Here is a 26,851-nt window from a genome sequence, read left to right as displayed (position 1 = left end):
GGATTCAGTCGAAAATTGCAAGCTATTCAGTTGCCTGTTAATGTCAAAACATGTAATGCTGTTGTTCAACTGACAGGTTGACAAGCACCAGAGTTTTCAAGATTCCAGGTGTTTTTATGTGGTCTCTTGTGATGGCACTAGTGCTGATTTCTCCTATATAAAGTGCATGGAGAATTTTGTGAAGGAAATCTTCCCAGAGCATGCAGAGTCCTTCAACAGAAAGTACTTCAGGAGGCGCCTCCCGAAATGATAAGTCAGCAGCAGCAGCAATAGTATAGGTCCACCGCGTGGAATTTGTTCAGGCACTTGTAAATTTATTGTTAATATTTTCAGGCGCATGCCTAATATTTGACCCAGAGGGTAGCTTTTATGGACCCAAACAACAAAACTATTCAATCTGCAAATCTTACAGATGCTAAATTTTGGGGTAGTTGGCCTGTGTCGGGCCTTACCTGCGCTAACATGTTAAGAGGAATGTAAATTAGCAAGAAGTTCATGGAAGTTGGCATTACCTGCCACTGTTCACTGATGCGTCATTAAATGTCAGTTTTCATTTTGATTAATGCCATGACTTTGAAAGTTCAGTTATTCCATGCACTGGTTAGAACTAGATGAATGCCAGAATTTGTGGAATCAGATAATATTTATTCCATCAGCTGGATCCTTTCAGTTTCTCCTGAAGCTTAGGCATATTCAGACAAGTGCTACCTAAAGCTTTCACGCTATTCTTTGTTCAACAAAGCCACCAAACAGTACGCTAAATATGTTGATTAAATGGTGAGGCCAGGGACTCGCTGGTTCCCAGGGAGGATAATTCAACCGTGTTCTTTAACCTAGAGATCAGGCATCATTTATGTTTTGGCTGAAGGTATAATGCTTTGATCATACCATTCCTGACTTGATGCTTGAATACAATTTAGCGTGACAGAAGTCGTGGTATGGATCAAGGGAGTTTAAGCACGAGTCACTTTTACTACACTTCCAGTAATGGTTTGCTGATTTTTATAAAAGATGTCAGCGAAAATATCTTGCATAGAGGGCAACAAGCACCTTTATGCCCATGGAAAATAGAGAAAATAGCTTATATTTGATTTCTTAATGGTGTATAAATCCTAGCTCTTGCCCCATGTATAATTTTGTAGCTACCGCCACCATAAAAGTTATTTTTCGTAGACGGCAAAACAAAAGTCAGCAACCAAATTTGTTGGTCCTTGTGTGTGGAAAACTCTCCGCAGTCGAGTCAGCCCCAGCATTTAGAATGCAGGTCTTATATCCAGTTCAATCTCTTTGCTTTCCTCAGAGGTCTGGATAATGAGAAACCCGCATCAAATTTGCAGGCGTATCTGGCTGTGCATCTGTCAGTTTTACTTGTCTGCAAATTGTGACTTTGTTTACTAGCTTAAGGCCGACCGGTAATCTCCGCTATGTATGCTGTAAAACATGGAAGTAGCCTGCCAACTTCCATCACTTTTACCACAAGATGTTTTTCGCTTTTAACATTTTTCAGAAGGAAGCACACAACAGGATAATACGGCTTTGAAGATTTAACACAAGTCCTTTTTTTTTGTTTGTTTGTTTGGGTGCAACGGCAACTTACACGCGTCGGATATGAGTACAACAAACAAAATCAGAAAAGAAAAGATAATACAGAGACCGAGGCACTGATGCACGGTCGCTCCAGATGAATCCTCCCAAGTGGTGGGCTGCAAATGAGGCCACCCATCGGCCGTGCTGTTCGTCTTCCTGTAGACGTAGACGTGTGTGGCCCACGAGAGACCATCCTCGTTTTTCTCAAGGAGAACACTGCAATCTTTGTTAGTACCGCTATCACTTCAGCAGAGTCGTGACTCCAACCAAACTGCATCTACCTTCCATGGACCAGCAAGAATCTGTGCAGGGTTTGGACACAGCCAGGGCCAGCATACAAATGGCCATCTATATACCTTATGAACACAGGTAGACAATGGGCAAACACTTCCACAGACTAAACCACTATTCTAAACCACTTATCAATACGAGCTTTACCAAGATAAGAAATTGTGTGTGGAAGCAAGGAATGGTGCGTATCATGTCTCATCTTCCGAGTTCCTTAGGGCTACTTAATGTCATCTTCTCTCCCGCCATGCATTCCGTCTGCAATGGACTGACACTGCATCTATAAAGTAAGCAGCAAAGCAGGTTTTCTTCAGACTAGGTAAATATTGCTCGAGGCAAAGAGAAAGCTAGGTTACAGACTCACCTTGGAGTGTATTCATAACTCCGGATGCAATCTAATGCTTGTTGGTTTCTCATAAGTAGATGGTGCAACTCACTTTGCCTAAGTGACTTCGGCTCCCTGCCAGCCAAAGTTCCTGCATTTTTTAGCACAGTTCCTCTCACAGTGGGAACCCAGTATGGGCCACTTCAGGACAACCAAACACCTGAAGCGACTTCCCCCATAAGTGAAGCGACTTCTGATGCCCTCCTATGCGCAACCAAACTTGTAACTACCCAGTTGTCCAAATTGGGTCCTACTTCTAGGATCCCCAGATATGAGCTTAGGAGAGTACCTTCAGTTGTGGATCAAGTCTCGACTTGGAATGCACAATTTGTCTCACTTTCTCTGAAATAGGTGCTCATGGAGCCTTCAAGTTTGTTGTGGTTACATTTTGGAAAGGCCAAGAGTGAATAAGGCTCGTCACCTGAATCAAGAGCAGGACCAGGACCAGGAACTGGATTTCTAGAAAATATTTGAATAGCGAATTGTGTAGGAAGCAGGTAGAGATACAACATTCTGGAAAGATTCCAAAGCAAGTTTGACTCCTTTGGTAGATGGGTCTGGCTCATAAGGTAAGAAGTGCTTTATTCCAGGCTCAATCACTTGGTCCTTTCAAGGGCTACTTCCTCTATCAAAGAGAGTTGTTAGATCGAGTCCATGCAAGGAATTTCATGCAACATCTCAGATTCAGGTGTATCACCAATGCTTCCTTTGCTTCGAGTCGCAGAGCAGCAACAGCCATGTTTTCATCCTCTTGAGAGTGTATCCCTGGAGCAATTTCATATATAAATAATCTCTTTGTTTCCTTTCCCTAATTTAGTAGCGTGAAAGCTGAGCCAGGCGTAATGCTGTCCTAAGCTTCCCTGCATCCCTTTTAAACCCCGAACTTTGAAGTCCAGCAGTAACGGCACGTTGGGCAGATCTGAGAACATTCATGCCTTCCCTTAAGCAAGTCAGCAAGAGCTTGGATGCCACACGAAACCGACCCTTCCTGCATAGGCCATGCACCAATGATGTGTATGTGAAAGGATCCTTGGAATTCATCTTATTGAATAACTTCATGGCAGAATCCACCTCTCCCACCTTACACAGCCCATCAATCAAGCAATTATAAGCTACCAAGTTTGACTGGAAGCCCCTCATCTCCATCAATTGCAACTGCTTGTGGGCAGCATCAACGTGACCCATTTTACACAACGCATCGACCAAAATAGAGTACGTATACTCATCACCCTCAAGGCCACCTTCTTCCATCTCATTCAGCAACCGGAATGCAGTTTCTAAATTTCCTTCTCTGCAAAGCAGATAAATTAGAGTGTTATAACATGCTTTATCAAGGCCAATACCATTTCCCAACATTTGCTTGACACAAGCATTAGCATCTTTAATCATACCTTTCTTGGTCAATGCGCTGATTACTGTGCAATAGGCAAAGACATCTGAATTGTACCCTTTATTCATCATTTCAGAAAAAATCTCAAATCCTTGCTCAAATTTCCCAGATCTAAAGCAGCACTTCATAACTGTCGTATAAGTTATGGCATTTGGAGCATAACCTGATTCTCCAAGTTCCTTGAGAATCCTTCTTGCCTGACCCATCCTGCCAGATTTACAGAGCCCGTCTATAATTGTATTATATGTCACCAGCCCCGCAGAAAACCCAAACCTTTGCAAGTTTCTAAACAGTCTCAGAGCATTCCCTGCCTTCCCCACCTTGCACAAACCATTTATTAAAGTATTATATGTAGCCGATGAAGGGGTGATATTTTTCAAGATCATATCCATATAAATCTTGTAGGCCTCCTCCGGGTATCCAGATTTAAACAAACAGTGCATCAGAGTGTTATAGCTCCATTCATCAGGAGCAAGTCCAGTCTGCAACATTTCTTCGAACAGCTCCAGCGAGCGTGACGGAAGGCAATATCGAGTAGCCCCAGCAATTAAAGAATTGTAAGTAATTACATCAGGTTTTACGCCTGCTTCTCTCATTCTATAAAGAATCGAGTATGCTTCATTTATCCCGACAAAGCGGCAATATGCCGTAATCAATGTATTGTATGTTACAACATCTGGAATATATCCGAGTCTTATACCGTCGATTAAAACAGCCTCGGCTTTTTCCAAATTCCTAGCTTTACACAGGGAAGCTATGGAGATATTCAGCAGTTGAGTCGAAAATCCACATATTTCTCTTGATAAAGGCATATAGAATGAACAAAATGGTACCTAAATCAGCACAAAAACAATCCATACATATAAAACTTGTCACACAAAACCACAAAAAAAAAAATTTCATTTTGGATATTTAGTATCATTAGCCGCGAACAGGTGATACGCAAATACAGAAGCATTGATAGAGCCATCAAATCGGAAACTACATCATAGTTTTTGCATCGTTTAGCATACCCTTTCCAAATGAAATCAAGGAATTTACCAGCAAAACTGACTCTTTTCAAAACCTCCCGCAAATAGTATGGATATTCTGCCTATAAAAGATGTTGCTTTGATGGATATTGTCGCAACAAACTGCTACCCAAAAAAAATAAATAATAATAAATGTAATCAAACAGGTGGTGGGCACGCAGAGAGGAGGAGGGAGTAGCGAAGGAAAGGCGGATGCATGCATACCAGGGTGGCGGCGGAGACGGCGCCGGCGGAGTCGTCGGCGATCGAGTCTCGGTGGCGGAGGTGTGGCACGAGAAGCAGCGATAGTGTCCAAGCGTCAGGATTAAGGAATGGTGATGGGAGCTAAAAAAATGGGGAGAGAAGGATGGGGAATGGATCTTGGGACAGAGGATCCGGCCAAAAAGGGCAACAGAGGAGGGGATAAAGGGGGAAGAACGCCCCCGCCATCAAGCTCGTATCTCGGTGCACCATTATAGAAACAAGCGGCTTTGATTGGCCGCGTGCATGCCACGCTGGTACACCCGGTGTAGGCAATAATTACTCGTTTCTCCGGGGGATTGACTCTGGGATCTCCTGTCGTTCACGGATCACAAAACATCCATGACCTCCGCGCTGGTTTGCACCCTTAATTCCAAGTTGGACACGTGTCCAGCTGACCTGTGCCTATGTACCGGCTTTTGGCTCATGCGACAGCTCCACCATAACAAGATCTGAAGCATCGCAGCAAGAACAATCTAGCAATTTAGAAGAACCATAACAAGATTTGAACACCTCTCTAAAGAATAAGAAGTAACAATTGTTGAGGTTAAATTACCAGTTGGTCGATGCAAGCAAAGGGTTGGGGTTATATCTTTTGCAAAAAAAAAAAATCTTTCTCTGCACGAATCCACCATTTGACCATCTATAGTATAGATCTCAGAAAAGCGCACAGACCTAAAAATGATTAATGGATGATCGGATGGTGGACTCGTAGGAAGAAAAATAAAATTATCTAAAATACTCTCCATCCATCGACAAATATAATGCAAACAAAGCTAAACACAAAAATCTCTCGCAAAAAAGAGTTAAATGGCCAATTTATGCCTTCCTAGTTGGTACTTGGAATGGCAGGTTATATTGATAGTGCACAGGCTGCGGAACAATGAATAAATTCTAAACCCTAAATTTAAAGCCTAAACCAAAAAGATGGAAAGCAACACAAATAATAATAATAAAAAAAAACAGCTTTCATAGATTTTTATCTATAACTTCTACATCATCATTTTCAAAAAAAAAAATCTAGTATGTAATCACGGCCGTCCGCACATCATGCAACCGCCGTGATTGCACGGATCCTGTATATTAAAAATATAATGTGCCATAATAAAACACCGTCGGCCAAAGTTCGGGCTGCCTTGGTTTTCTTGTGGAGCAAGGCAAGTGGGGAGTGGGGATATAGCGAAGAGGAACACAAGCTAAATAGATCTAGAGTTTAATCGAGAGAGAAGGAGGTTAGGTCGCCGCCATGGCTCCGGAGCTCGAGGAGGACACGAACGAGAAGAACCCTCGCCCGCTCGACGAGGACGATATCGCGCTTCTCAAGACCTACGTACGCCTTCCTCTCCCGATCCGCCCCCCCACCCAACCCAATCTACTCTCAAATCCTAGTCTTTGATGCAAATTGGTTTTGAATTCAGGCGGAGGATCTGTTCAATTTTCTAACCTATGTTCTGAATCTTTTACTCCCCCGCCCCCTCCCCCCATGGATTTTGTCGTCGGGATATGGGTTAAATCTGTTTAATGGATCTATTATATCATCAGTTGGTAAATTGAATTGTTGCGCTGTTGTTCGATGACAGGGCCTAGGACCTTACTCAGCTAGCATCAAGAAAGCAGAGAAGGAAATTAAGGAGATGGCAAAGAAGGTCAATGATCTCTGTGGTAGGTGGTGGTTATATTTAGTTCAGAGCGTGCTTTCTTATCTTATCTTTTAATTCATAATTTTGGGCATTATAAGCATTGTGGTATATAGAAGGAAATATAGAAGAAGTGCAACAAACCTAGTCCTTTATCTTTATTGGTGTATTACAAAGATAATTATTGAACTAAAGCTTTCAATTTATTGATTGTTCAATATTGGTTTGACAGCCATGTAGATCTTCTAGAACGATACCTTATTTATAAGGTTGGTATGATTCTTTTGAATTATAATCTTTGTTAAAACTATGGCAGGCTCCTCTTTTACCTTTGCATATGATAATTCCTTTTGGCAGAAGGAGGTACAAAATTTTAAAGTCTAGAGTTATATACTTAAGCTGCTGATGGTTCTACTAGTTGTATCAGAGTGTAAATCCCTGGAATGCTGTCGAAGTTTTCTAAATTGCTGCTAACCATATTTCAATTCTTATATGGTATCATTTTACAGAATTATTTTTCAAGATATAATTTTAAAATCGTGTTGGAATGAAATATGCTATACTACTTGATGGCACTTTGATATATGAAATCTGAAATTTATGAGGTTCAGGTTATAGGATACTGAACTTGGGCAAAAAGATTTTACTTTTTCTTAAATATCTTTAATGTAACATTGCAGGCTTATAAATCTTCTCAAAACTCGTTAAGTCTAAGGTTAATGTAAACAAAATTCTGTCCAGCATTTTCAAAAATAAAGAAATATGAGAAAATTAGCATAGATAAAACATATACACTTAATTTGGCTTTATAAGTTAGTTTTAGTTAAAACATCAAAACCATCTCCAGTGTTGGACTGATTCCAACCAGATCGAAACATTCATATTTGGTTTTGGAGTTTTGAGCAAAACCTCAAACCATGTTGTAAACTATCCTGTTCACGGGAGTTCTAACAATCAAACAAAAGAATAACTAGATAATCTTGATTCATTACAAGCAACTTTGGCAATTGGACCTTCCATGTTAGAAACATAGTCTTCATTTTCTTGGAGCACTTCCTAGGTTAAAATAATCATTTGAAAGGAAAATAACACATAATGCTTGACGACTGCGGAGGTAACTTTCACCTAGGGAAATATTAAGGGCCAAGGCTGAGAGTGGGTTTTATCATCTTAGACCTATTGTGTAGAAAAGGGAGCGTTAGATGTACAGTTTAAAAGAATTTGAGTAAGATGAATGGAAGAAATGCTAGTGTTATTGCTAATTGCAGCTTGTTCTAGGCCTGTTATTGAAAATTATTTTCAAAATGCACTGACTAGAATTATCTTCAAGAAAAAACTCAATTTTCTATTTAAATGGGCTTTGTAGAATCGTCCACCATCATATGTGGGAAACTATCGCAATTGTTAGGTCTCTAACACGTGTTTTCTTCAATCAAATGTCAGGAATCAAAGAGTCTGACACCGGTTTAGCTGCACCAAGCCAGTGGGATTTAGTCTCTGATAAGCAAATGATGCAAGAAGAACAACCTTTACAAGTACATATTTTTATTTTTTATTTAGCAGATCATTGAAGATATTGTTTATATGTCACAGTCACTCACACACACACACACAGAGAGAGAGAGAGAGATGTGGGCATGCACGAACTCATATATATGAATTTGTAGCTTGCTGCTTTCTCTTTCAGATTATTCAAATTCTAAGACAGATTTTCATTTCTTCAAAGGTTGCTAGGTGTACGAAGATTATAAATCCAAACACTGAAGATGCTAAATATGTGATAAATGTAAAGCAAATTGCCAAGGTATATTCTCTGACTTTGATTAAACGCTTGATTTCAAAGGATTGATTTATTTCAGAGAACCTCAATCTGGAAGACTGAAGATAATTTATTCCCCATGTACAGTTTGTGGTTGGCTTGGGTGACAAAGTCTCTCCAACTGATATTGAAGAAGGCATGCGTGTAGGGTAAGGCTATAAATTTCTTCTCTTGATAACTCCCTCGCATTTAACTGAGAATTGTTTACCTAGCTTATTTCTAGCTAGTTTTAGTTGAGAAACATTATTTATCCTTTATATCTGTATATAATATAGTAAATTTTGTTTTTCCTTGAATTTTTGGATTTGAATATCATAAACAACTTATACACGGGTGCAATCATGTCGGCACTAGAGCAGTGGTTCCTGTCAAAAATTGGCAGTTAGGCATGCTTGGGTGTGAGAACTATTAAGATAGGTAACCCCTGGTGTTGCACCTGTTTTCAAAGTTCTCTTAAAAAAATAGTATGCTGGAAAATATCATAAATAACTTATGTATTATTTGTAGCAAAAACTGTTCTAGTTATTCTAATCTTTTAAGAATTTTGAGCATAGTTCTGTTGGTCTCCCACTTGAAACCAATAATGCTAAAAAGAAAATTTAGTTTTAAAGCTCTAGTTCTATTCTTACCTCACCCTTGTTAGTTATATTATGTCATATTAGTTTGTCAGTTTTGACTTTAATGAGTTATGCTATAGATAATAGTTGATTGCAATTTATTGCTCCAAATTGTTAGAAAAATCAAATTAATGCATTCAACAATTATGATGTGTGACCTTGCTTCTAATCTCAAATTCTGCTTTTTTTAACTTGTAGATCTTTTTGTCCTTGTTACAGAGTTGATAGAAATAAATATCAAATTCAGATCCCTCTACCACCAAAGATTGATCCAAGTGTTACGATGATGACAGTAGAAGAGAAGCCTGATGTCACATATAATGATGTTGGTGGATGCAAGGAGCAGATTGAGAAGATGCGAGAGGTATGATTTTTTCTTTTTCTCCTTGGAAAATATTTTCTTGACATCATTTGCACCCATAGGGTTAGTAATTCTTAGAAAATGAGAATTCTCAGGGTGCCTACATTTGCAATGTCCCTCCAAGCATCTTTCAGTAAATTTAGTCTTTATGATTGTAAGGTCCATAACGTTTTGTGCACTGTTCCAATTCAGGTTGTGGAGCTTCCTATGCTTCATCCAGAGAAATTTGTTAAGCTTGGTATAGATCCTCCAAAAGGGGTCCTTTGTTATGGCCCCCCTGGGACTGGTAAAACACTCCTGGCCAGAGCTGTCGCCAATAGAACTGATGCCTGCTTCATTCGTGTCATTGGGAGTGAGCTTGTTCAAAAATATGTTGGAGAAGGTGCTCGGATGGTTCGTGAACTTTTTCAGGTTGTTGAAATTCCAGATATATGATAGCAAGTTTTCCCCCCTCTTCAGGATAAATATATTTCAAAATTTTCATTCAGTGGTCAACACGTTTCCTGAGGAGCATTTTGAACTTCTTTCTTATTTGATAAGTCTCTAGAATTAGCTTATTGACCCATTTATCATTTTAGATGGCTCGCTCGAAAAAAGCTTGCATTGTGTTTTTTGATGAAGTTGATGCCATTGGCGGTGCTCGTTTTGATGATGGTGTTGGTGGTGACAATGAAGTTCAACGCACCATGCTTGAAATTGTCAATCAACTTGATGGATTTGATGCTAGAGGAAACATCAAGGTTCTAATGGCAACCAATAGGTATGTGCCATCTTGCATCCTGCTCTTTCACTTGTTTTGTGATCCAAATTAGCATTACCACACATGGTCTCACTTTATTTCTGAAGACTTGAGTTTCCACCTGTCCAGCGATGAAAGCTATTCTTAAACCACATATCTAATATCTAGCATGACTTTCTTATAACTTTCTGGGTGATGTGATCAATTGGCTTTACAATTCTGTACTTTATACGCCATCCAAGCAGGCTTTTGTATGTATACTTTATTTTTGTTCTTTTAGTGGTTTTGTTTTGTTTGTTTGTTTGTTTTCTTCCATTAGAATATTTCTTAAATCTATGCACTTGGGCAACCAAATAAAGAAGTCCTTTTTTTATGGGAGAAAGCCATCTAGTAGTGTTACTTGGACATGTGACACAGGTGTCAAGTATCAGGGTTTCCAGAAGAATCTGACATGGGGACTATTTGAAGATCAGACATGGGGGAATGTCTATATCCCATATATTTGTGTAAATATTTATTGATTTGTCTATGTCGAATAATGAGCTAGACCCGTTGCTCCTTTAGTTGTCAAAATTGATAAAGGTGTTGATAATTGGTATGCTAGACCTAATAAATTTCATGAAGAATTATGAAAAGTAGAGATATAATGATGATGATAATGTTATGATTTAATGGCATGAAGTGTCAAAGAGTGTTATGAAATGTCCCAAGTGTCCAAGTGTATAACATGTCAGAAAACTCAAAAATTGGAGTGTGTGGATAACACTGCCATCGGGGGATGTGGGGGTTTGGTGGACCCCTTCTAGTTCATTGATAGAGGTTAAAAAGGTACAAGGTATGCCTAGTCAAACTAGAGAACTTGGGTACTGCCTGAAGAAAGGAGGAAAAATTTTCTCCCAAAAAGAAAACAAAGAAAATATGGCTCAACGCAAGTAAGAAACGAAACCGCACCAAATCACAAAACTTTAATGCAAAATGCTCCAAATTGAAGGCAAATTACTGCCCCAAAATAGCAAATAGTCTCACTCAATTACACTTGAGAACTTACAAACTACCCACCTTAAAAGGCAGTACAAAAACAGGAGGAACCAAATTCAGTCCTATATGTCACCAAATTAACTGTCCTAGTATACAGCCCAGTAGGGAAATAAAGGTTACCTCATTGATCATACCCCTCCAAAAACTGGAGGTTGTGGGTTCGAATCCTGAGTGGCGTCCTCAAGATTTTGACCCAGGTAATTATAATGCAGGTGGCACTTCGTCCTACTCTATCCAAGAAAGAACCTTCCACCCCAATAACAGTCATTAAGCCCTTCATGAAGTAGCTTTCTTATTGCGTCTGTTACAAACAAGCATAACTTTGTTTGGACTTACAAGCAATACTCTTTACAGGGCTGTTTGGATGCTGGTGCGTATTATCGTTGAGCTGAGAATAAGTTAATCATGGGAGGGGAGAATCCTACCAATTGGGGGAAAACTTAATATGATCCCAAAAAAGTGGGCATATGGAAAACCACCTTTTGAATGGAATTGGTTATCTTAATGTTTTGGAATTGCAGGATTTATGGAGTGCTTCCCCACCCCCGCCAAACCTGCCCCCGCACCCCCCCCAAATGCACACGCACAAATGTACTTGACCCTGGCCTAAAGAAGGCCTCATCCGAGTCAACAGTTTGTTATTCATTTCTATAGGAAATCTTTTGTTGCTTGATGATCGTTCTGGATGCAACAGAGGTTTCATGAACTCTGGCAAGTTTCCAACCTTGCCTATTGGATATGGGGAGTCTAAAGCTTCGTCTATTCAGGTTTTCTAACCAAATATATTTGTAGTAACTTAACATGGTACTCATAATTGATCAGCTCCCAGTCCTGAGTCCTGGTGTTAAGCTTGTTAATAGGTGGTCTACTTTTAGCGTGCCTGAGGGGTGTGTAGTATCAAAGTCAAATTCTGATTCTCTTGTTTTTTTCTGCATTTACTTCAATATGAATGATAAAATAAAAAAAATGAGAAGTCAAACTGTGCAAGTTGCAGCCAGGCTGCGCTGCTTGGAGCCAGATTTGTTATTTCATGCCATATCGTTTCTCTTGGGCTGCATTTGGAAGCAGATTAAAGAATTTGAACTGGGTTAAATGTAGTAATCTTGAGGGGAAAAGAGTGGGTTAAATTATTCCACCATTTCATTGGAAGAAGTTATTACTGGGTTAAGTGGGGTAAATAGGCTAGGAAAAGAAAAGGTAAAGCATTTATGAAGTACCCATTTTTGTGAAATACAAGTTCTGCCCTCCCGAAAGATGGTTTCTTCCATAGTTCTAACAATGCCTACTTTCATTAAAAAGTTTGCCCTATTCTCTAGTTTCTAGTTTACCTACAAGCAAATACTGAATCTAACCATTTTATTTACTGCTTTGCTTGGCATAATAATGCAGACCTGATACTTTAGACCCAGCACTTTTGCGTCCTGGACGATTGGATCGTAAGGTTGAGTTTGGTCTGCCTGATTTGGAGAGCCGAAGTCAAATATTCAAGATCCACACAAGAACCATGAACTGTGAGAGGGATATTCGATTTGAGCTTCTCGCTCGTCTCTGCCCAAATTCCACTGGTGAGCTATTTTTCATGGATTGTTTTTTAATTATATTATTTTGCTGGTGTCTTATGAATTCTCAATGCAAGATGTTCGCCTGGCATGGGGATTGGTTTTCAATATCTATAGTGCAAATCCGTCATCATAGCTCCTTTCAAATTGTATGTCACTTTAAGAAGCACCAATGATGTTATGACACCCCCTTGTAAACTGTAGACATGTTCTATATGATAGTTGTGGACCTAATATAGCACATGCCAAATCCTTGTATCCTGTTCAAGCTTCTGATTTTGTTCTTCTATTGTCGGGTTCTTGTTTAGGTGCTGACATAAGGAGTGTGTGCACTGAAGCTGGAATGTATGCAATTCGGGCACGAAGGAAGACGGTAACCGAGAAAGACTTTCTTGATGCAGTGAATAAGGTTATTAAAGGATATCAGAAGTTCAGTGCAACACCAAAGTACATGGTCTACAACTAACAGAAGTCTTGTGTTGTTCATGATGGAAGGAGGCATAATTTCTTTTGGTGGATGTACTTTTTTATCCTGCGTGAACTTATATTGATCCATTTCTTATCCTGCAAGCACGATTGGAAGTGTTATAGCCTATAAGTTGCATGATGCTCATGGTTCTCATTTTGGATCGCTATGAATGTAAACCATGGTTGAACTCATCCAATTTGACTCTCTATTTTCGAGTTAGAAGTGTGTCCATCCTTTGAGCGATTGACTAAGGATATTTATATTAAAATAATTTTTTGCAAAATATTATTTTTCTTATATTCTTGAGTTAGTTGAAAAGTTTGAATGGAAAATATATATCTTAAAGATTTTAACAGATAATGTTTTTTATTATTTAGTTTTAATATTTAGGTAAATAATTCAAGGTATAAATCTGTAATTAAGTTAAAAATCATAATTTGTCCTACATGTCTTTATATATTTCTTTCCGATCTTGCAGAGTAAAATATTTGGATGTGCGTTTGAAGCCTATTCCCATGAATCCCATCTCTGTATCCATGCGACCCTTTTCATAGATAATGTGAGAAGTCTTAACAGGTCTTAAAAAAAAAAAAAAAAATACTTGCCTGTTCTTTTTACAGAGTTTGCTGCTTTGTTACGTAGGATTGCTATATTTAACTTTCTAAGGAAATGATGGGGCTACAAATAAAATAATGGAAGTTAAACTATAGTGAAAGCCATATTCTCAAGCAACAAAATACCAAATCACTAACCTCGTACTTTTTTAGCTTCAAACTTGGAAGTAAGGCAAAATGAAATTTGATAATGACCAGGTCATGGTATTTGTAGTGTGAACTGTGAAGCCAAGGGTCGGTACAAGATATCCTCCAGTGGTTCATGGCTGCATGTTGTTATCAACAAGAATAGTTTGCATATAAAATTTTTAAAAATAAAATAACAGATTGATCCTTAGTACCAGCACAGGAGATTCAAATTTGGTATTAGATTTTCCAACTTCATATACAAACAAATTAAACATTAATTTATAAAAAAATCATGTACATGTATTTTGGAATCTAGACCTACTCTCCAATTATCTCATTGTCAAAAATTCAAAGCCTGAATCTATATGACACTTGATATCTAAATTTACACTGAATATTGAAATTTTTTCCATTTTGCTCATAATAAAAAGCTGTGTTTAATAGTTGATGGGGCATCAATGCATCATCGATAATGTCAGATATTATTTGTCAAGCATCTTTTGTCCTGACTATGCTTCTTGTACTTGTGGGCATCTTCAAACGTGACCTTCGTATGATAAAGACATGATGCTGGGGTCAAGATCATCTCATAAAGCAATGAGCTAGTGGCTAAGCAACAATCTATTTAATTCTCTTAAATTTCAATTTAATCTCTATAATTAAGCATTAAAGAATATACTATAATATATAATTTGTTCCATGAAATATACTGCATAGATATTCTCATTTTCTCTTGTACAATAAGGTTGAAATATTGAATTAAACAATTTGCATGGTCATGCTGACTTGGCCATCGATCACAATTTGGCTTATCTATTTTATTTATGGATAATTTTTTTAATTATATCAAGATTAACATCTTAATACCCTCGCTTTTCAAAATCGGGGTTAGAAAGCTCTTTGTGACAATTAGGATTTTTAATATTTTATTAATTAAGTATTTTTTAGTAAAAACCATATTTATTTTAAAAAATAAAATAAAATTTTGAAATCATTTTTTCTCCTCAATTGCTTTGTAAATTTTTTTTTTTTGCACACCACCCATTAAGGATATTTTAGTTATTTTAATTTAAAAATTATTAATATTTTAACGGCATTAAATGTGGTGGATACATATGAAAAATAAAGATAAAAAATAGTATAATAGCAAAACAAGTATTTTACGAGGGTATACATGTAAATATTAATTTGGAAGGATATTTATGCAAAATTCGATATTTAAAAAATATTTATATAAAAAAATCTTAATATTAAAAATATTTATTTATTTAATTTAATTTTTTGATTTTTCTTTTTGTTTTTTGTCCAGGATCCAATTGGTGCCCCCAGCTGCATATCAATCAAGTTACCTTCGGGGGAACACTGGAGTCAGAGCTGCATCCAATTTACAGCCTATCCGGCTGATTCTGACCATTGGATCACCAAAACCATTCTCGGACAGCCGTGCAAAAAGATGCCACCGTACATCGTACGGTCCAGATCGTACGCGAGGCGGCCCAATCATTATCGCCCTCGAGTCGGTGCCCAAAAAAAAAGCCCACCACCCCGGAAGAAGCGCGTGATCGGAATTCGCGGAAAAGCCTCTTCAAAACCATTCGCAAACAATACTTCCGAAAACCCTAAAAAACAAAAGAAGAGAGGTGGGCGAGTGTTTTCGAAGAAATCCCGAATTCATAACCGTTTTAGTCTCTCTCCGATTCCGGGACGCCTGTGGGAGCGAGAATTCTTCCTCGTCCCCCAATTGCCCGGCTTTAATTCGATTTTTTTCTTATTTTTCCAGTTTTAATTGCTTCGTCTGAGATTTTGGTTTCGGGGGCGTCTCGCCGGTTATTGTGGGATTTCGGGTTCTTACGGCACCAAGCAGTCATCTTTTCCTTCATATTTGGATCGGAATAGTTTTTTTTCGTTTCCGCCGGTTGGATGTCGATTTTTTTCAGTTTATCTGAAACAGTATTGATTCGATTCTGGTTGTGAAATCCTGATTTCTTTCTGTTTTGAACCGGAAAGATCGTTTCTTTGGACACAAATCGTTGATTTTTTATGAAAGGTTAGCAGGTGATTTTGTTTCCCTTTCAAACCGCCGTTTTTGATTCATACATCGTTGCTCTTCCTTTTGGATTTCTTCGCGCTTTGGTTCTTTGGTAATTTTTGCAAAATTTTATTGATTTATTCTTTATGGATTTTTGCAAAATTTTATTGATTTTTTTATGGATTCTGCCTGACTTTTAGTTGGAGGATTTCTGTTTCTTGGGATTGGGCTGTTGTTAGTGTCAGAGCGTTTCGATTTCACTGGAATGTGTGCAAAGTGATGTTAAATAGAGAAGCTTTGCGATTGTTCTCGTCTCAATTAGACTCTTTGGAGTAGTCGTGCTTCGATGACCTTAACTAGGCATCCCTTCTCTGCAAGTTTCTGTGGGTTCAGCCAGTTAAGTGACTCTTATGAGCGAAGTGGACTCCATAGCAAGGGTTGGGTTGATATGGGAATTAGCTCCAGAATTATTTCAAATCATGCCTTGCGTTTGAGAAGTTGCATGGATCGCCATAATGGTGTTTTTAGAAGGGTACATGATGAAACTAGAAAAGCTCATGCTGTAGCGCCTTATTGGCAATTTGTTCGGGATTCTGAAATAGTTTTTGGAGAGGAGGTGGGTGCAAAATTGGTGAATGGAGATGGAGCATGCAGACATGGAAACCCCCTTGGGTTTTCCGACCACTTAATGCCACAGAAATTGGTGGTTGCTGTTGATGTTGATGAAGGTATCTGTTGTAAGCCCATATTTGCTTCTCTGGCATGTGTTTGATTATTGTTATCACTGATATTTTGTTCTTTATATGAGGCTTTCATTACACATTTTTGGTTGAGGTAGGGGCATGCAGTTGCTTTGCAATGATATAACTTATAGTTGATGAAATTGATGACCTATACTACTATCTGCGGAAGCTGCAGTAAACATTAAGTATTTTTCTTTATGTAATGTTCCTTAGTTGCAGCTTGTACGCAACTTGCTGAGTTTTGTTTGATAGTTTTGGATCTTGTAAGGAATTTTTAGAAAAGAATGATTCCTTGCCACCTTATAGATTAACAGAAAAGATTACTGTCCCTGTGGAGCATTAGAGCCTTGCACTGAAATCGGACGTACCAACATGGGATTGACCTGTTCATGTGCTAAGTTATTAGTTCTTAGAGAATACTATCTACAAATGCTTCAAATAGAATAACTGATATAGACCTTCTCAAGCAGTTTCTGGTTGTTAATGATACACAACCTGTCATCTGAAAGCTGCAAATTTTTCTCTCTTTAAATCGGATTATTTTTGGAGAGGGTAGAGACATTAGTTACCATTTTTGCCCTAGTAATTTGGTTGATAGCAATATTATGTCTTGGATGAGTTGCTTATATATATGTACATTGATTTCAACACTGCTATTAACCTTTGAGCTTTTGAGGAAGACAAAAGTCCAAGGATTTTTTTCTCAGATCATCAATGTAAAGATAATAGGAAGAAATGAAAAAGAAAAGGAAAAAGCATAAGAAATTAAGTCAAAAGATATTGGGGGGATTTCCTTTGCCTTATGTTGCAGCACTTGTTTTTGGAATATTTAGAAAAGGTGGATTTGAGATTGCATTTGGTATCTCCTTGACTCAGACATCTAGTATGGTCAATAGGAGATGTTTGAATTATTTGAATGCTTTACTAGCCTAGAAGGTGGACCTACTTCTCTATTTCTTTTAATTGTTGTTTTTGAAAGTGGTAGCATATATTTTTTTCGGGAATGTAGAAAGCTTAACTCTAGAATAGAATTCATCAAAACACTTCTATCTCCTTGAGTTCCTTTTGGGTGAGTAACATGTCTTCTGTCTGCTGCTTTAAAATGGCTTCGGCCTTTATATTAGGAGATCTTTTTCTAGAGCGGGAGATATGCTAAATGGCCAAGTCCCTTTACCATTACATGGCCTTGACAATGGTGGATGGATGATCATATGATATGTGGGTCGGAGTTTCCTGCCTTTGTGTGTGGAGTTGAGTCCTCATTCTCCTTGTCATCCTAGTTTTATGTTTCCAATATTTCTCCCAGCTAAGCGTCATGCTTCTTGGATCGGGTTTAATTGCAAATCTTATAGGAGGTTAGATCAGATCAAGTCATGGATCAAACCATGGATAGTAAGATTTCCACCTTGACTTCTTTTTTTTCTTTTGAGAGGACCACCCTGATTTCTTTAGAAATTTAAAAATATAAACGACATGTGAAAATTAAGAATACGCTAAATTACTATCAATTAAATATAAAAAAGCCATACAAATAAGATGTTTGCACTTTCCAGCATCATAATCACATATTCACATATGCAGTATGCCTGATAAGCCAGTAATGTAGCTATAGCACTTACAATCTAGTTAGCCTTTTATGTGCAATTTTTTAGTAAAAAAATGAGAATCAGTTTGAGTAAATGGTTGTATAAATACTGAAATTTGTCTCTTCCTTTTAATTCATGAACTTTAAAATTTCCTTGTCCATACATTGTTAGTAGTTAAAAACTCTTGTTCTAAGCTTATCAATTTTACATGCTCAAAGCTTATTAGTGTTACATAAATAATTTTAAATTCCATAATTCAAATAAAAAATAGAAAATGGATTTTCATATGATTGAATATGTAAATAAAAATGATTAAGTTAGATCCAATGTTTTAAGGGATTGTAAGATCCGTAATACCGATCTAGATATGATGATCCTAATTGATTCTGATCCCAAGATGAGGTCTAGATCATTTGGGGCTATTTTGATCTTTATTGTAGTTGTAAGTTCTTAACAACAATGGCTTTGCAACCTTGTATTCTTTATTTAGATTAAGGTTTTCTACACTGAGCTGTACCACCTGGTATTGGGCTTACTATGCTGGTAAGTCTCTAGTATGGTAGAGGGGCTCGATATAGTACTGTACTGACACATGGTGTAGCTGTTGCCTCAACTCCAATAGTGTACCATGTGTCGATGTACAGTACCAACTTGTACTGTACTAGTAAACTACTAAAAAGATGCCTTGTACTGTACAAAGAACCTTGATTTGGATAAAACTTTATTTTAGCTTTGATTGGCACTGGATGCCAAATCATCTTTAACAGGCTTTTTTTTACAAATTGTATGGACAAAAGTGATGAGCAATTTTAATTATTATGGAATATCGAGGTGCATCTTAAGAGCATCAGTATGACCTATGTGGCAGCACTTTGACGTGAATTCAGTTATAGCTATTGCTTAGAGAGCTGAGATGTTAAAAGCAAACAAGACCCATTGATTTGTGACTTATTTTAAGGTTTCTTGACCCACATATTGTGCTTCAAATTGAATATTTCCACTGAAGGCAAACCACTTTTGGTAGATCTTATAAGGCATGCTTGTTTTTACTGCAAATCATGAAAATTCAAATTTATCATATCTGTCATTAGTAAGTCTACGGCTATTATAAACTAAGCTAATCGTACCACTATCCAAATTAGTCAATGTTGATCAGTGTTACTTGTATATATTTAAAACTTGGTTGCACCTAGATGCTAATAATGGCAATTACAGAACCATGACCTTTTATCTATGTGTTTACTAGAGAACTGTTATAGAAGGCGAGCGCAGTATACAGGCGGGCAGGTGGCCAAGAGACTGCATGGTGCTTAGGCGAGTGCGTAGGCGGATTAAATACATATACACAAAACTGGTAGAAATATATTAGAAGGTTTCACATTTATTTGAGGATCTGTTTTAGTGTGACATGACATCAACTAGTTGTGATGCAAATTTTTCTTGCATATTATACCACGGTATTAATTTTTGGCCAAAAAAAACATTTTCAAGAATTTAAGTTAATACAGCAAGCAACTCTAGCAAATAATGAATAGTCAATGAAAATTTGAAGCAAACAATTAATCAATAATTAATAAAATTCATGAGTTGCAGCTAAGTAAGATGTTTGGGCATTGGTCATATTTCCTCATACTGCCTTACCTACTATATTAGTCACCTAGAAGATAGTCCAGTCCACCTAGGCTTTCTAGGCCTAGGCCCTGGTGGCCTGGCCTACATGTAGGGCACGTCTAGGTGGTTGACCCATAAGCATAGTGGCTAGGAACTGTGTAAGATCATCTACTTATAGCTGTAAAATAAACTATTGACTTTTGTCATTTCTTAGTGAACGAATGGGTTGCACTAGATACCCATGCTGCACCATCTGCCCATTTTTTTTGGGAAGGCCTAGCTCTGTGCTTGAGTCCCTAATTAGATCCATATATATGTCTAAAATCTGGGTAAGATACCTTTAATAGTCATGTGCTCATGTTTGGAAACATATATAAACATAATTGCTATCAGTTTCACCCTTTCTTTGTGAGTTTTTAGTTGTGCAATTAAATGATAAAAAAAGATTTTTTCTGGAAAAGCTCAAATGTGAGTTAACAATTATTTATGAAAACCATATTTCTTCTTTTTTTTGTAGGAGATGGTACAATGGTAGACCTCTTTGAGAGATGATTATCAGAGATGTTATAGTTCTTGGGAAGATAATCCTATTGAAGTTACTGCATCGATTTGTCCTTTAATGATCAGCGTGCGTGGTTTTCTGCTAAGAGATGGTTAAACCTCTCACCTTGGAAGAAAAATTCATCAATAACATAATTTCCTGGATATGTCCTTATAAGTCTAGGTTTTAACAAATTATAGTACAGGTCCATACTCCACTTGCCGGTATACTACATACTACATAGTATGTTATACAAAAGCTTACCAACATAGGGAATGGCCGGCATGATATAGAGTAGAAACCAAGAGAGGGGGAGGAGGGAGGAAAACACCTTTAAGCTTGGCACTAAGTAGTACACAGTCAATTTAGGGCTGGCTCAGACCAGTTGGCCAACGAAATGTCCCTATGGGGTATAGGGTAATGGTTCATTGCTTGTGCAATACGTACTGGCCAGTACACCCAGTATTTGAATTCTGGGTGTCCATTTTGCACAACATCAAGAGTAAAAGAAAAACTGAAAAATCGAGCTCATTTTTTGCATTGTGTTGTTGGGATGTGCACTTATTTTTTATCCATTGCTTTTTTCCTTTTTTTTCTCTTTGCCTTCAGTTCTTCATACCATAATGCTTTGGGATGGTTAGATTCTTTGTTTAATATATTTTTCTCGCTTATGGTGAATAGATTGTATAACTCTAGAAACTTTCATAGAAGGTGTCGATCCTTGGAAATTCTAGTTGAGTCTTCATATCACTTTTGAGTTGTACACTTGGTGTCACTTTTGAGTCAGGATCACTTGCATAAGAAAAAACCACCATCCAAGATCTGACAAAAAGGTCAATGCCATGTGCTACAGCCTGCAAGCCATCCATGATATCTTTTAATCTTTTCTGTTCATTGGAACTGCAACCCTTGAATATAAGTTCAAGGACTTGTAAGTATTTAGGTCCAACTTTAATTGCTGATGTGGCAGTCACAGTTGGAAGCATACAAGAGGCATGAGCTCTGAAGTTCCAAGGAATAAGCCTCTGAAATTAGCCAGATGCCTATGAGCAGTTTATGTTTGAAGAGTGTCCTTTTAATATAATTTCTTTGTGCAAAATCTGGTGCATGTTTGAGTTAGTAGATTGTTTATAAGTTTTTTTGACATTATGTTAAAATTGCTATCTTGATGCCATTGTGTTCTTTAATGGAAGCTGTAAATTATTGCAAGTATAAAATAGGAGCACTGCTATTTTTCTGAAACTTTATGGTTGATGATTTGTATTATTTAATCTGGTCTCTTGTCATTTCTGCTGTAAGCTTGGGAGCTAAGTCTCTCAAAAAAGTAAAGCAAAGATTTCATTGTTTTCCTAAACATCATAGTTCTGTTTTGCAAACAGAGGTCATGTATTAATGTCGTGGTTAACGGATTGTATTCTATTATGTATCTTACTATGGATATATGATCTAATATCTTGGTTCTTGTGATTATCTGATTTTCAGTCCTTGGAAGCTTTCTCTCAGCTTTAAATCAATTTATTGCGGATCGCTACTCTTCTAATCACTCAATGTCAGAGTACTATGTATACGAATTCTTCAAGGTACCATCCAATGGCTTCACCTTTTTTACTTTTTCTGGTGATTAAGTATATGGAAGTTTGTTCTTGATCTCCTTTAATAATGAATGATCACACTTTTTGCCTGAGTTCTCTGTTGCAACTCACATGCTTATGTATTTGTATGTGATTCTCAACAGATATGGAATTGTTCTCAAACAGAAGGTATCACTTGGTATCCCACATATTATACATGCTACATTTTACTTTGTAATGAGAAAGTAATGAGTTATTTGTTCCCTACAGTAGAATTTTATTTCTTGTATGTGACAGTATCCACCATTTGTTCTCCTTTATTATATACAGTTTTTTGTTTATTGTGGCAGCTGATATCCGTGTTCACGAGTTCTTTAAAACTGCTTATTTCAAAGAGGGTATTCATCCTATCCCAGGTGCTCGGCATGCTCTTCACAGACTATCTGCATTTTGCAATTTATCGGTGGTGACGTATGTCTTCCTCATATAGATATTTTGTAATGGAATTCTCATTCTGACTTCTGAAAAATGCAACTATTATGTTTTTACCTACGACAATCGATGCAGTTTATCTGAATAACTTGTTCCTTTGAAAAGATCTCGGCAGAATGCAATCAAAGATCACACACTGAAGTGGATTGAAGAGCATTATCCTGGCTTATTTCAGGAGATTCACTTTGGAAATCATTTTGCATTGGATGGACAATCACGGCCAAAATCTGAGATCTGCAGGTAAGCCATATTGATTTGAGTTTGTTGCTCTCTTTAGCTTAAAACATGACTAGTTCTGCTATTTGCTTTATGCTTGCATGTCTTTCATTGTTTTGGTAAAATTCGAAGCTGCTTATCAGAAGATGAACCTAATCCCAGACATTTGAATAATGTTCTTTATAGACAGTTGTCTATTTTTTTCTTGCATATTGGATATCATCAACGGGCTGGCATTTAGAAAACATGCTTTTCTCCCACAACATATGGACTCATTTCCTCATCAAGTGTCCTCGGAAGCCTGACATGACCATGAATGCTAGTACTGTGATATGAATGTGCTTGATAGACCATGTCAGATGCACCAGTAGAATTGAACTATTAAAGAAATAGTATGTCATGTACTTAGAGCATAGTGTGCATATTGGTGTCTTTGTTTTCATTCTTTCATTCTTTTCATGAGTCTCTGCTTGTAGCACATTACGAATTTGTGTCGCTCTGTCTATTTAATCTGCATACACTTGACCTGATGACCTAATGGGCAGGTCTCTGTGAGGATTCATTCCGACACGTGCCCAAGTTTCATGAATAAATTACAATGAAATACTGTGTTTTAATACAGGGTATTCTGTAACTTAAGTCTTATGGCAGGTCTGATCCGGTGCTTCTTTTACCTTATATTCCTTTTTAATGAGTTTCAGGACTCATGCACTGGTATTTCTTAAAGATTTTTATTTTTTGTCCAAACTCTTTTACATTCCATTTCATTTTCTTTCACTTCTATAGAAATCAACTAATCCTTCAATTTGACCTGAGTTCCAACTATACAAACTGGACTAGTTCTTGAGTCGAATTTATTTACTCCAACAACATTTGTGTTTTCTCCTTGTTTCATTTCCATAAATGGCATCGAAGAGTCAGTATTTTTTATACTAATATCTTGAATTGCTCTTTGCAGGTCTTTGGGAGCCCAAGTCCTGATTGATGACAACCCAAGATATGCTCTTGAATGTGCAGACGTAGGTATTAGAGTCTTACTCTTTGACTATGACAACTCGTATCCGTGGTGCAAGTCTGGCTCGGCAACTTCACACCCCCTGGTGACCAAGGTTCATAACTGGCAAGAAGTAGATCACCAACTGGTCTCCTTGGCAGTTCCTTAGAGCTCGGCTTGCCGTGCATGTGGTACTACTTCAAACATCTTTGGAGGAGCTATCCTGCAATAGTGGCCTCTGATCTCTGATGAGTTTAAATGGAGGCTGAGTTCCTTGCTAGGTACCTTTTCTTGGGGGTTTTTACAGTTGTTGCAGGTCTGTTTCTTTCCAAAAATATATAAAGCAGGGTAATGAATTCGATCAATTATAGATTAGCTATAGAAGGTTGCTGGTCTAAAAATCAAATTTAGTGTTCTCTTTGTCCCACATCAAATGCATTTGGTAGACAGTGCTTCTGTATATATCATTACAGGAACACGGCTTCCTCAATGACTAACTTCATGAAATTTACTAAACCTATGACGAGCCAGTTGCACTTGGGAATTTTGTAACAACATTTATCGATTTAAATAGATAGCAAGCGAACCAGTTTGAGATTCTTGTCTTGATGCTGTGTTTGTGAATGGGAACCGTCACTTCCAATAATTGAGGAAGTACTTCTGTTGATCTTTGACTACCTTTTTAACAATTTCAATAGAGTATTTTTAGAGAAGACTAACTCCTAGGTTGAAATTTAGGTTTGAGGGGCTCCTCTACCTTTTTTTTCACACCTTTTTGATCATATATTATGATTGCTAAGATTAATGGTCATGATGATTGAGCTGTGGAGAGGCCAGTGCTGATACTAGTGTCTCCAAACATTTGTAAACAAAGTAATCGCCATTTAATGTAAAGTATGAAATCATGACTGAGAACCAAATTTTGCACCCAGAGATGTAGAGGAAGGGAGTTGAATCAATTTACAATCCCCTAGAAGAAGAAATTCTCTTGTGAGTGTTTTCTGGACTGTCTTTTGGGGACCCAACACATTGACTATTGGAGCCTTCCACGACTAAACACCAATCAATTTCATGGGTTTGGGCGTAGTTTATCAGCTTACCCATACAGACACGTACTCCACCAACCAATATCATGTCTTTTTTTAATAATTTTGTCGTAAACAGTTCGCAACTAGCTTTTAGAGGGAATCGTGCCAACTAGTGCATAAAATGGGAGCAACGCATAATAAAATGATTGAGACCTGCTCTAATAGTAACATCCCTTTGCTTAGCAACCAGAGATACTAGATTCAAAATGGATTCAGATCCTAAAGGATGCATCTCCAAATAAAGAGACCCAGATATTGATAGCACCTGGTTGCTAACCTTCTTTAGAATGGGATGGAAATCATGCATGTTTTCCCCTGGAGAGATAATTGAAGTCGCTCATTTTCCCATTACAGAGCCTCTGTCAATAAAAGATATTAACCAAGGAAAAAAAGCCAGCATATTCTCTCTATTTAAGAGATGAAATTCTCAACCATTTTACCTCGCAGCAAATCAAATCACATCCTGGAATCTTGTCGTAATGATTCATAGATTTGGCACATCAAAAGTCGTGAAACAATACACACAGAAAATATGGAGGAAAAGCAGGGCACCATGCTGCTAGTCAGTAACAAACTAGATATCTAGAATATTACATCATGCTCATCAAGAGATGTCAAAGGACATCGAGCAACTTAATAAAATTCTTCAGTACACGAATCTAAGACCCTTGACATTTTCAAGATCAAAGTTTTGCAGCAGAACTCACATACCGTCAGTATGCAATCTCTGCTGATCATGTCACGGTTGCAGCAGGGCCAAGCCATCACAATGCCGAAGACTGACACCATCAACAGCAGTAACCAGAATGGGATCTGCTTTCGCTTTCCAGCATTTTGTATAATCTTTCTGTCTTCACCTTGACGTCTTGCAACTTGTTCAACCACAGTGGAAGGAGGAGAGCTCATATGTTCACTCATCTGCTGTGATGCTAGAGACTCCTTTGGGACCTCTTGTTTTTGGTACATGTCTACATATTCTGGGAACAGCTTCCTGAAGCTTGGGCAGTTTTTGCTGTTAATAGAGAAAGATTACGCTTTCTGAGAACCAGTACTCTGATGAGAGGTACATGGAAGCATACAGAGATAAATTCTCTATAAACTGCAGAATCTCAGTAACTACTGATTACTATTGAAAACGGGCAAAAGTATTCCCAACATTTCACTAGTCTGCACTGATAACTATTGATTTTTATGCCGACAGGAGAAAAAAGAATATCAGTAAACATACTAATAAAAAGTACATCATCACAATTAAGAACGAATAGGATTATAAAAAGAGGAAGAATAATAAATTTGAGAAGTTTGTTTGTGTTTATTGGTATCACTAGTTAAGAGTTTTGCATACACTAAAAGTTAAAGGTGAAGGCCAAATAGTCATCGGAAGTGCTCATGTAACAATTGACCATGCTGTCACATTGGATGCCAAGTTTCTGGCTATGTCACTGGGCTACCGTGTGCGCTTGCGCATCCAGAGACATGCTTGAGTGCATCTGCATACCTACAGCATATACAGATACATAAATATATATATACATTTATGTAATATATACATAATACGTACGTACTGCAAGATCTAGAAAGGGTCGAATGTACGCAACGTTATCCTTGCATGCAGAAAAACTGTTTTCATATTTTAAATCCGTACATTCAGATAATAATGAAATAATCTTACTGTTGTGCTAAAACACGCCATCAAGTTATTTACTAAAGTTATTACTAAAAACTGAATAAATATGCATATGCAGCCTTGAATGTTGTATTTTTTGTGATACACTGCTCACACTGCTTTCACACGGGTACAAACCACCACAGAAAATCCTGAAGGTCATTAAATGCTATCAACTCAGTAGGTACGGCAGTAAGGTCTGTAATCTATAGTCGCTCGTGTTAATCAATTCTATTGTACTCCGCTAGGAACGTACACACGTGTAACTTTTCCGGACTATATAGCCGTAAGGTGCCCACCTATCCATCCAAGTTTGATTTTTTTTTTTTTGGGCACAACCGAGTATGTATTTTTTGATGGAAATCTCTTTGAATTTGTTGCAACATGCGGTAAGAGTTACGAAACAAAAAG

The 26,851-nt window shown here is 37.6% G+C and overlaps 4 protein-coding genes across 16 annotated transcripts in view; 3 read left to right on the top strand and 1 right to left on the bottom strand.

Annotated features, from left to right (window-relative positions):
* The window catches only part of NRPD1B (nuclear RNA polymerase D1B), a 45,078-nt gene extending 44,494 nt beyond the window's left edge, over window positions 1-584 (top strand). For both annotated transcript variants that reach the window (XM_039121635.3, XM_088714399.2), the window contains exon 19: window positions 77-584. In XM_039121635.3, coding sequence (XP_038977563.2) covers window positions 77-250 — 174 coding nt within the window. In that variant the 3' untranslated portion in view covers window positions 251-584. The remainder of the gene's footprint in view (window positions 1-76) is intronic.
* A 951-nt stretch (window positions 585-1,535) lies between these two features.
* Window positions 1,536-5,195, bottom strand: LOC120107598 (uncharacterized). 4 transcript variants are annotated; one of them, XR_016398979.1, is made up of 4 exons: window positions 4,886-5,024; window positions 4,692-4,783; window positions 2,240-4,483; window positions 1,536-2,155 (listed from the first exon to the last, which is right to left on the bottom strand). XR_016398979.1 is itself a non-coding variant. In XM_089928450.1 (2 exons), the coding sequence occupies exon 2, from the start codon at window positions 4,460-4,462 to the stop codon at window positions 3,074-3,076; it is 1,389 nt and encodes a 462-aa protein (XP_089784576.1). In that variant the 5' UTR covers window positions 4,463-4,483; window positions 4,886-5,167; the 3' UTR covers window positions 1,536-3,073. The 4 variants fall into 4 exon arrangements, 1 of the variants encoding a protein (XP_089784576.1); XR_016398978.1 differs by lacking the exon at window positions 4,692-4,783 and having other exon boundaries at window positions 4,886-5,195; XR_016398980.1 differs by lacking the exon at window positions 4,886-5,024 and having other exon boundaries at window positions 4,692-4,786.
* Window positions 5,196-6,032: 837 nt separating this feature from the next.
* Window positions 6,033-13,351, top strand: LOC103723287 (26S proteasome regulatory subunit 7-like). The gene is made up of 10 exons (XM_008814166.6): window positions 6,033-6,251; window positions 6,502-6,583; window positions 8,002-8,093; window positions 8,285-8,362; window positions 8,465-8,526; window positions 9,214-9,358; window positions 9,548-9,766; window positions 9,934-10,115; window positions 12,522-12,697; window positions 13,000-13,351. The coding sequence occupies exons 1-10, from the start codon at window positions 6,168-6,170 to the stop codon at window positions 13,155-13,157; spliced, it is 1,278 nt and encodes a 425-aa protein (XP_008812388.1). The 5' UTR covers window positions 6,033-6,167; the 3' UTR covers window positions 13,158-13,351.
* A 1,861-nt stretch (window positions 13,352-15,212) lies between these two features.
* On the top strand, window positions 15,213-24,292 carry LOC103723288 (uncharacterized). Of its 9 annotated transcripts, none has more exons than XM_008814167.5 (6): window positions 15,213-16,660; window positions 21,896-21,993; window positions 22,149-22,173; window positions 22,335-22,455; window positions 22,582-22,716; window positions 23,651-24,292. In XM_008814167.5, the coding sequence occupies exons 1-6, from the start codon at window positions 16,279-16,281 to the stop codon at window positions 23,853-23,855; spliced, it is 966 nt and encodes a 321-aa protein (XP_008812389.4). In that variant the 5' UTR covers window positions 15,213-16,278; the 3' UTR covers window positions 23,856-24,292. The 9 variants fall into 9 exon arrangements, with proteins under 9 accessions (XP_008812389.4, XP_089784578.1, XP_088570524.2 ...); XM_089928452.1 differs by having other exon boundaries at window positions 22,149-22,183; window positions 22,315-22,455; XM_088714398.2 differs by having other exon boundaries at window positions 15,439-16,660; window positions 22,652-22,716.
* Window positions 24,293-26,851: the final 2,559 nt, after the last annotated feature.

The sequence above is a fragment of the Phoenix dactylifera genome, chromosome 18, assembly GCF_051530095.1.
Source record: "Phoenix dactylifera cultivar Ajwa chromosome 18, Ajwa_hap1_PhDact_Kaust_v1.1, whole genome shotgun sequence".
NCBI lineage: Eukaryota > Viridiplantae > Streptophyta > Magnoliopsida > Arecales > Arecaceae > Phoenix > Phoenix dactylifera.
This window is presented reverse-complemented; position numbering and strand designations above follow the sequence as displayed.

Excerpts from the sequence above, each read along its gene's own strand:
- LOC103723288 (XM_089928451.1), top strand. The coding sequence starts at position 16,279 with ATGACCTTAACTAGGCATCCCTTCTCTGCAAGTTTCTGTGGGTTCAGC. Across the intron at positions 21,994-22,148 it reads ATGTATACGAATTCTTCAAG|ATATGGAATTGTTCTCAAAC; the intron begins GTACCATCCAAT and ends GATTCTCAACAG. Across the intron at positions 22,401-22,651 it reads GGGTATTCATCCTATCCCAG|GAGATTCACTTTGGAAATCA; the intron begins GTGCTCGGCATG and ends GGCTTATTTCAG.
- LOC103723287 (XM_008814166.6), top strand. The coding sequence starts at position 6,168 with ATGGCTCCGGAGCTCGAGGAGGACACGAACGAGAAGAACCCTCGCCCG. Across the intron at positions 6,584-8,001 it reads GAAGGTCAATGATCTCTGTG|GAATCAAAGAGTCTGACACC; the intron begins GTAGGTGGTGGT and ends ATCAAATGTCAG. Across the intron at positions 8,527-9,213 it reads GAAGAAGGCATGCGTGTAGG|AGTTGATAGAAATAAATATC; the intron begins GTAAGGCTATAA and ends TCCTTGTTACAG.
- LOC120107598 (XM_089928450.1), bottom strand. The coding sequence starts at position 4,462 with ATGCCTTTATCAAGAGAAATATGTGGATTTTCGACTCAACTGCTGAAT.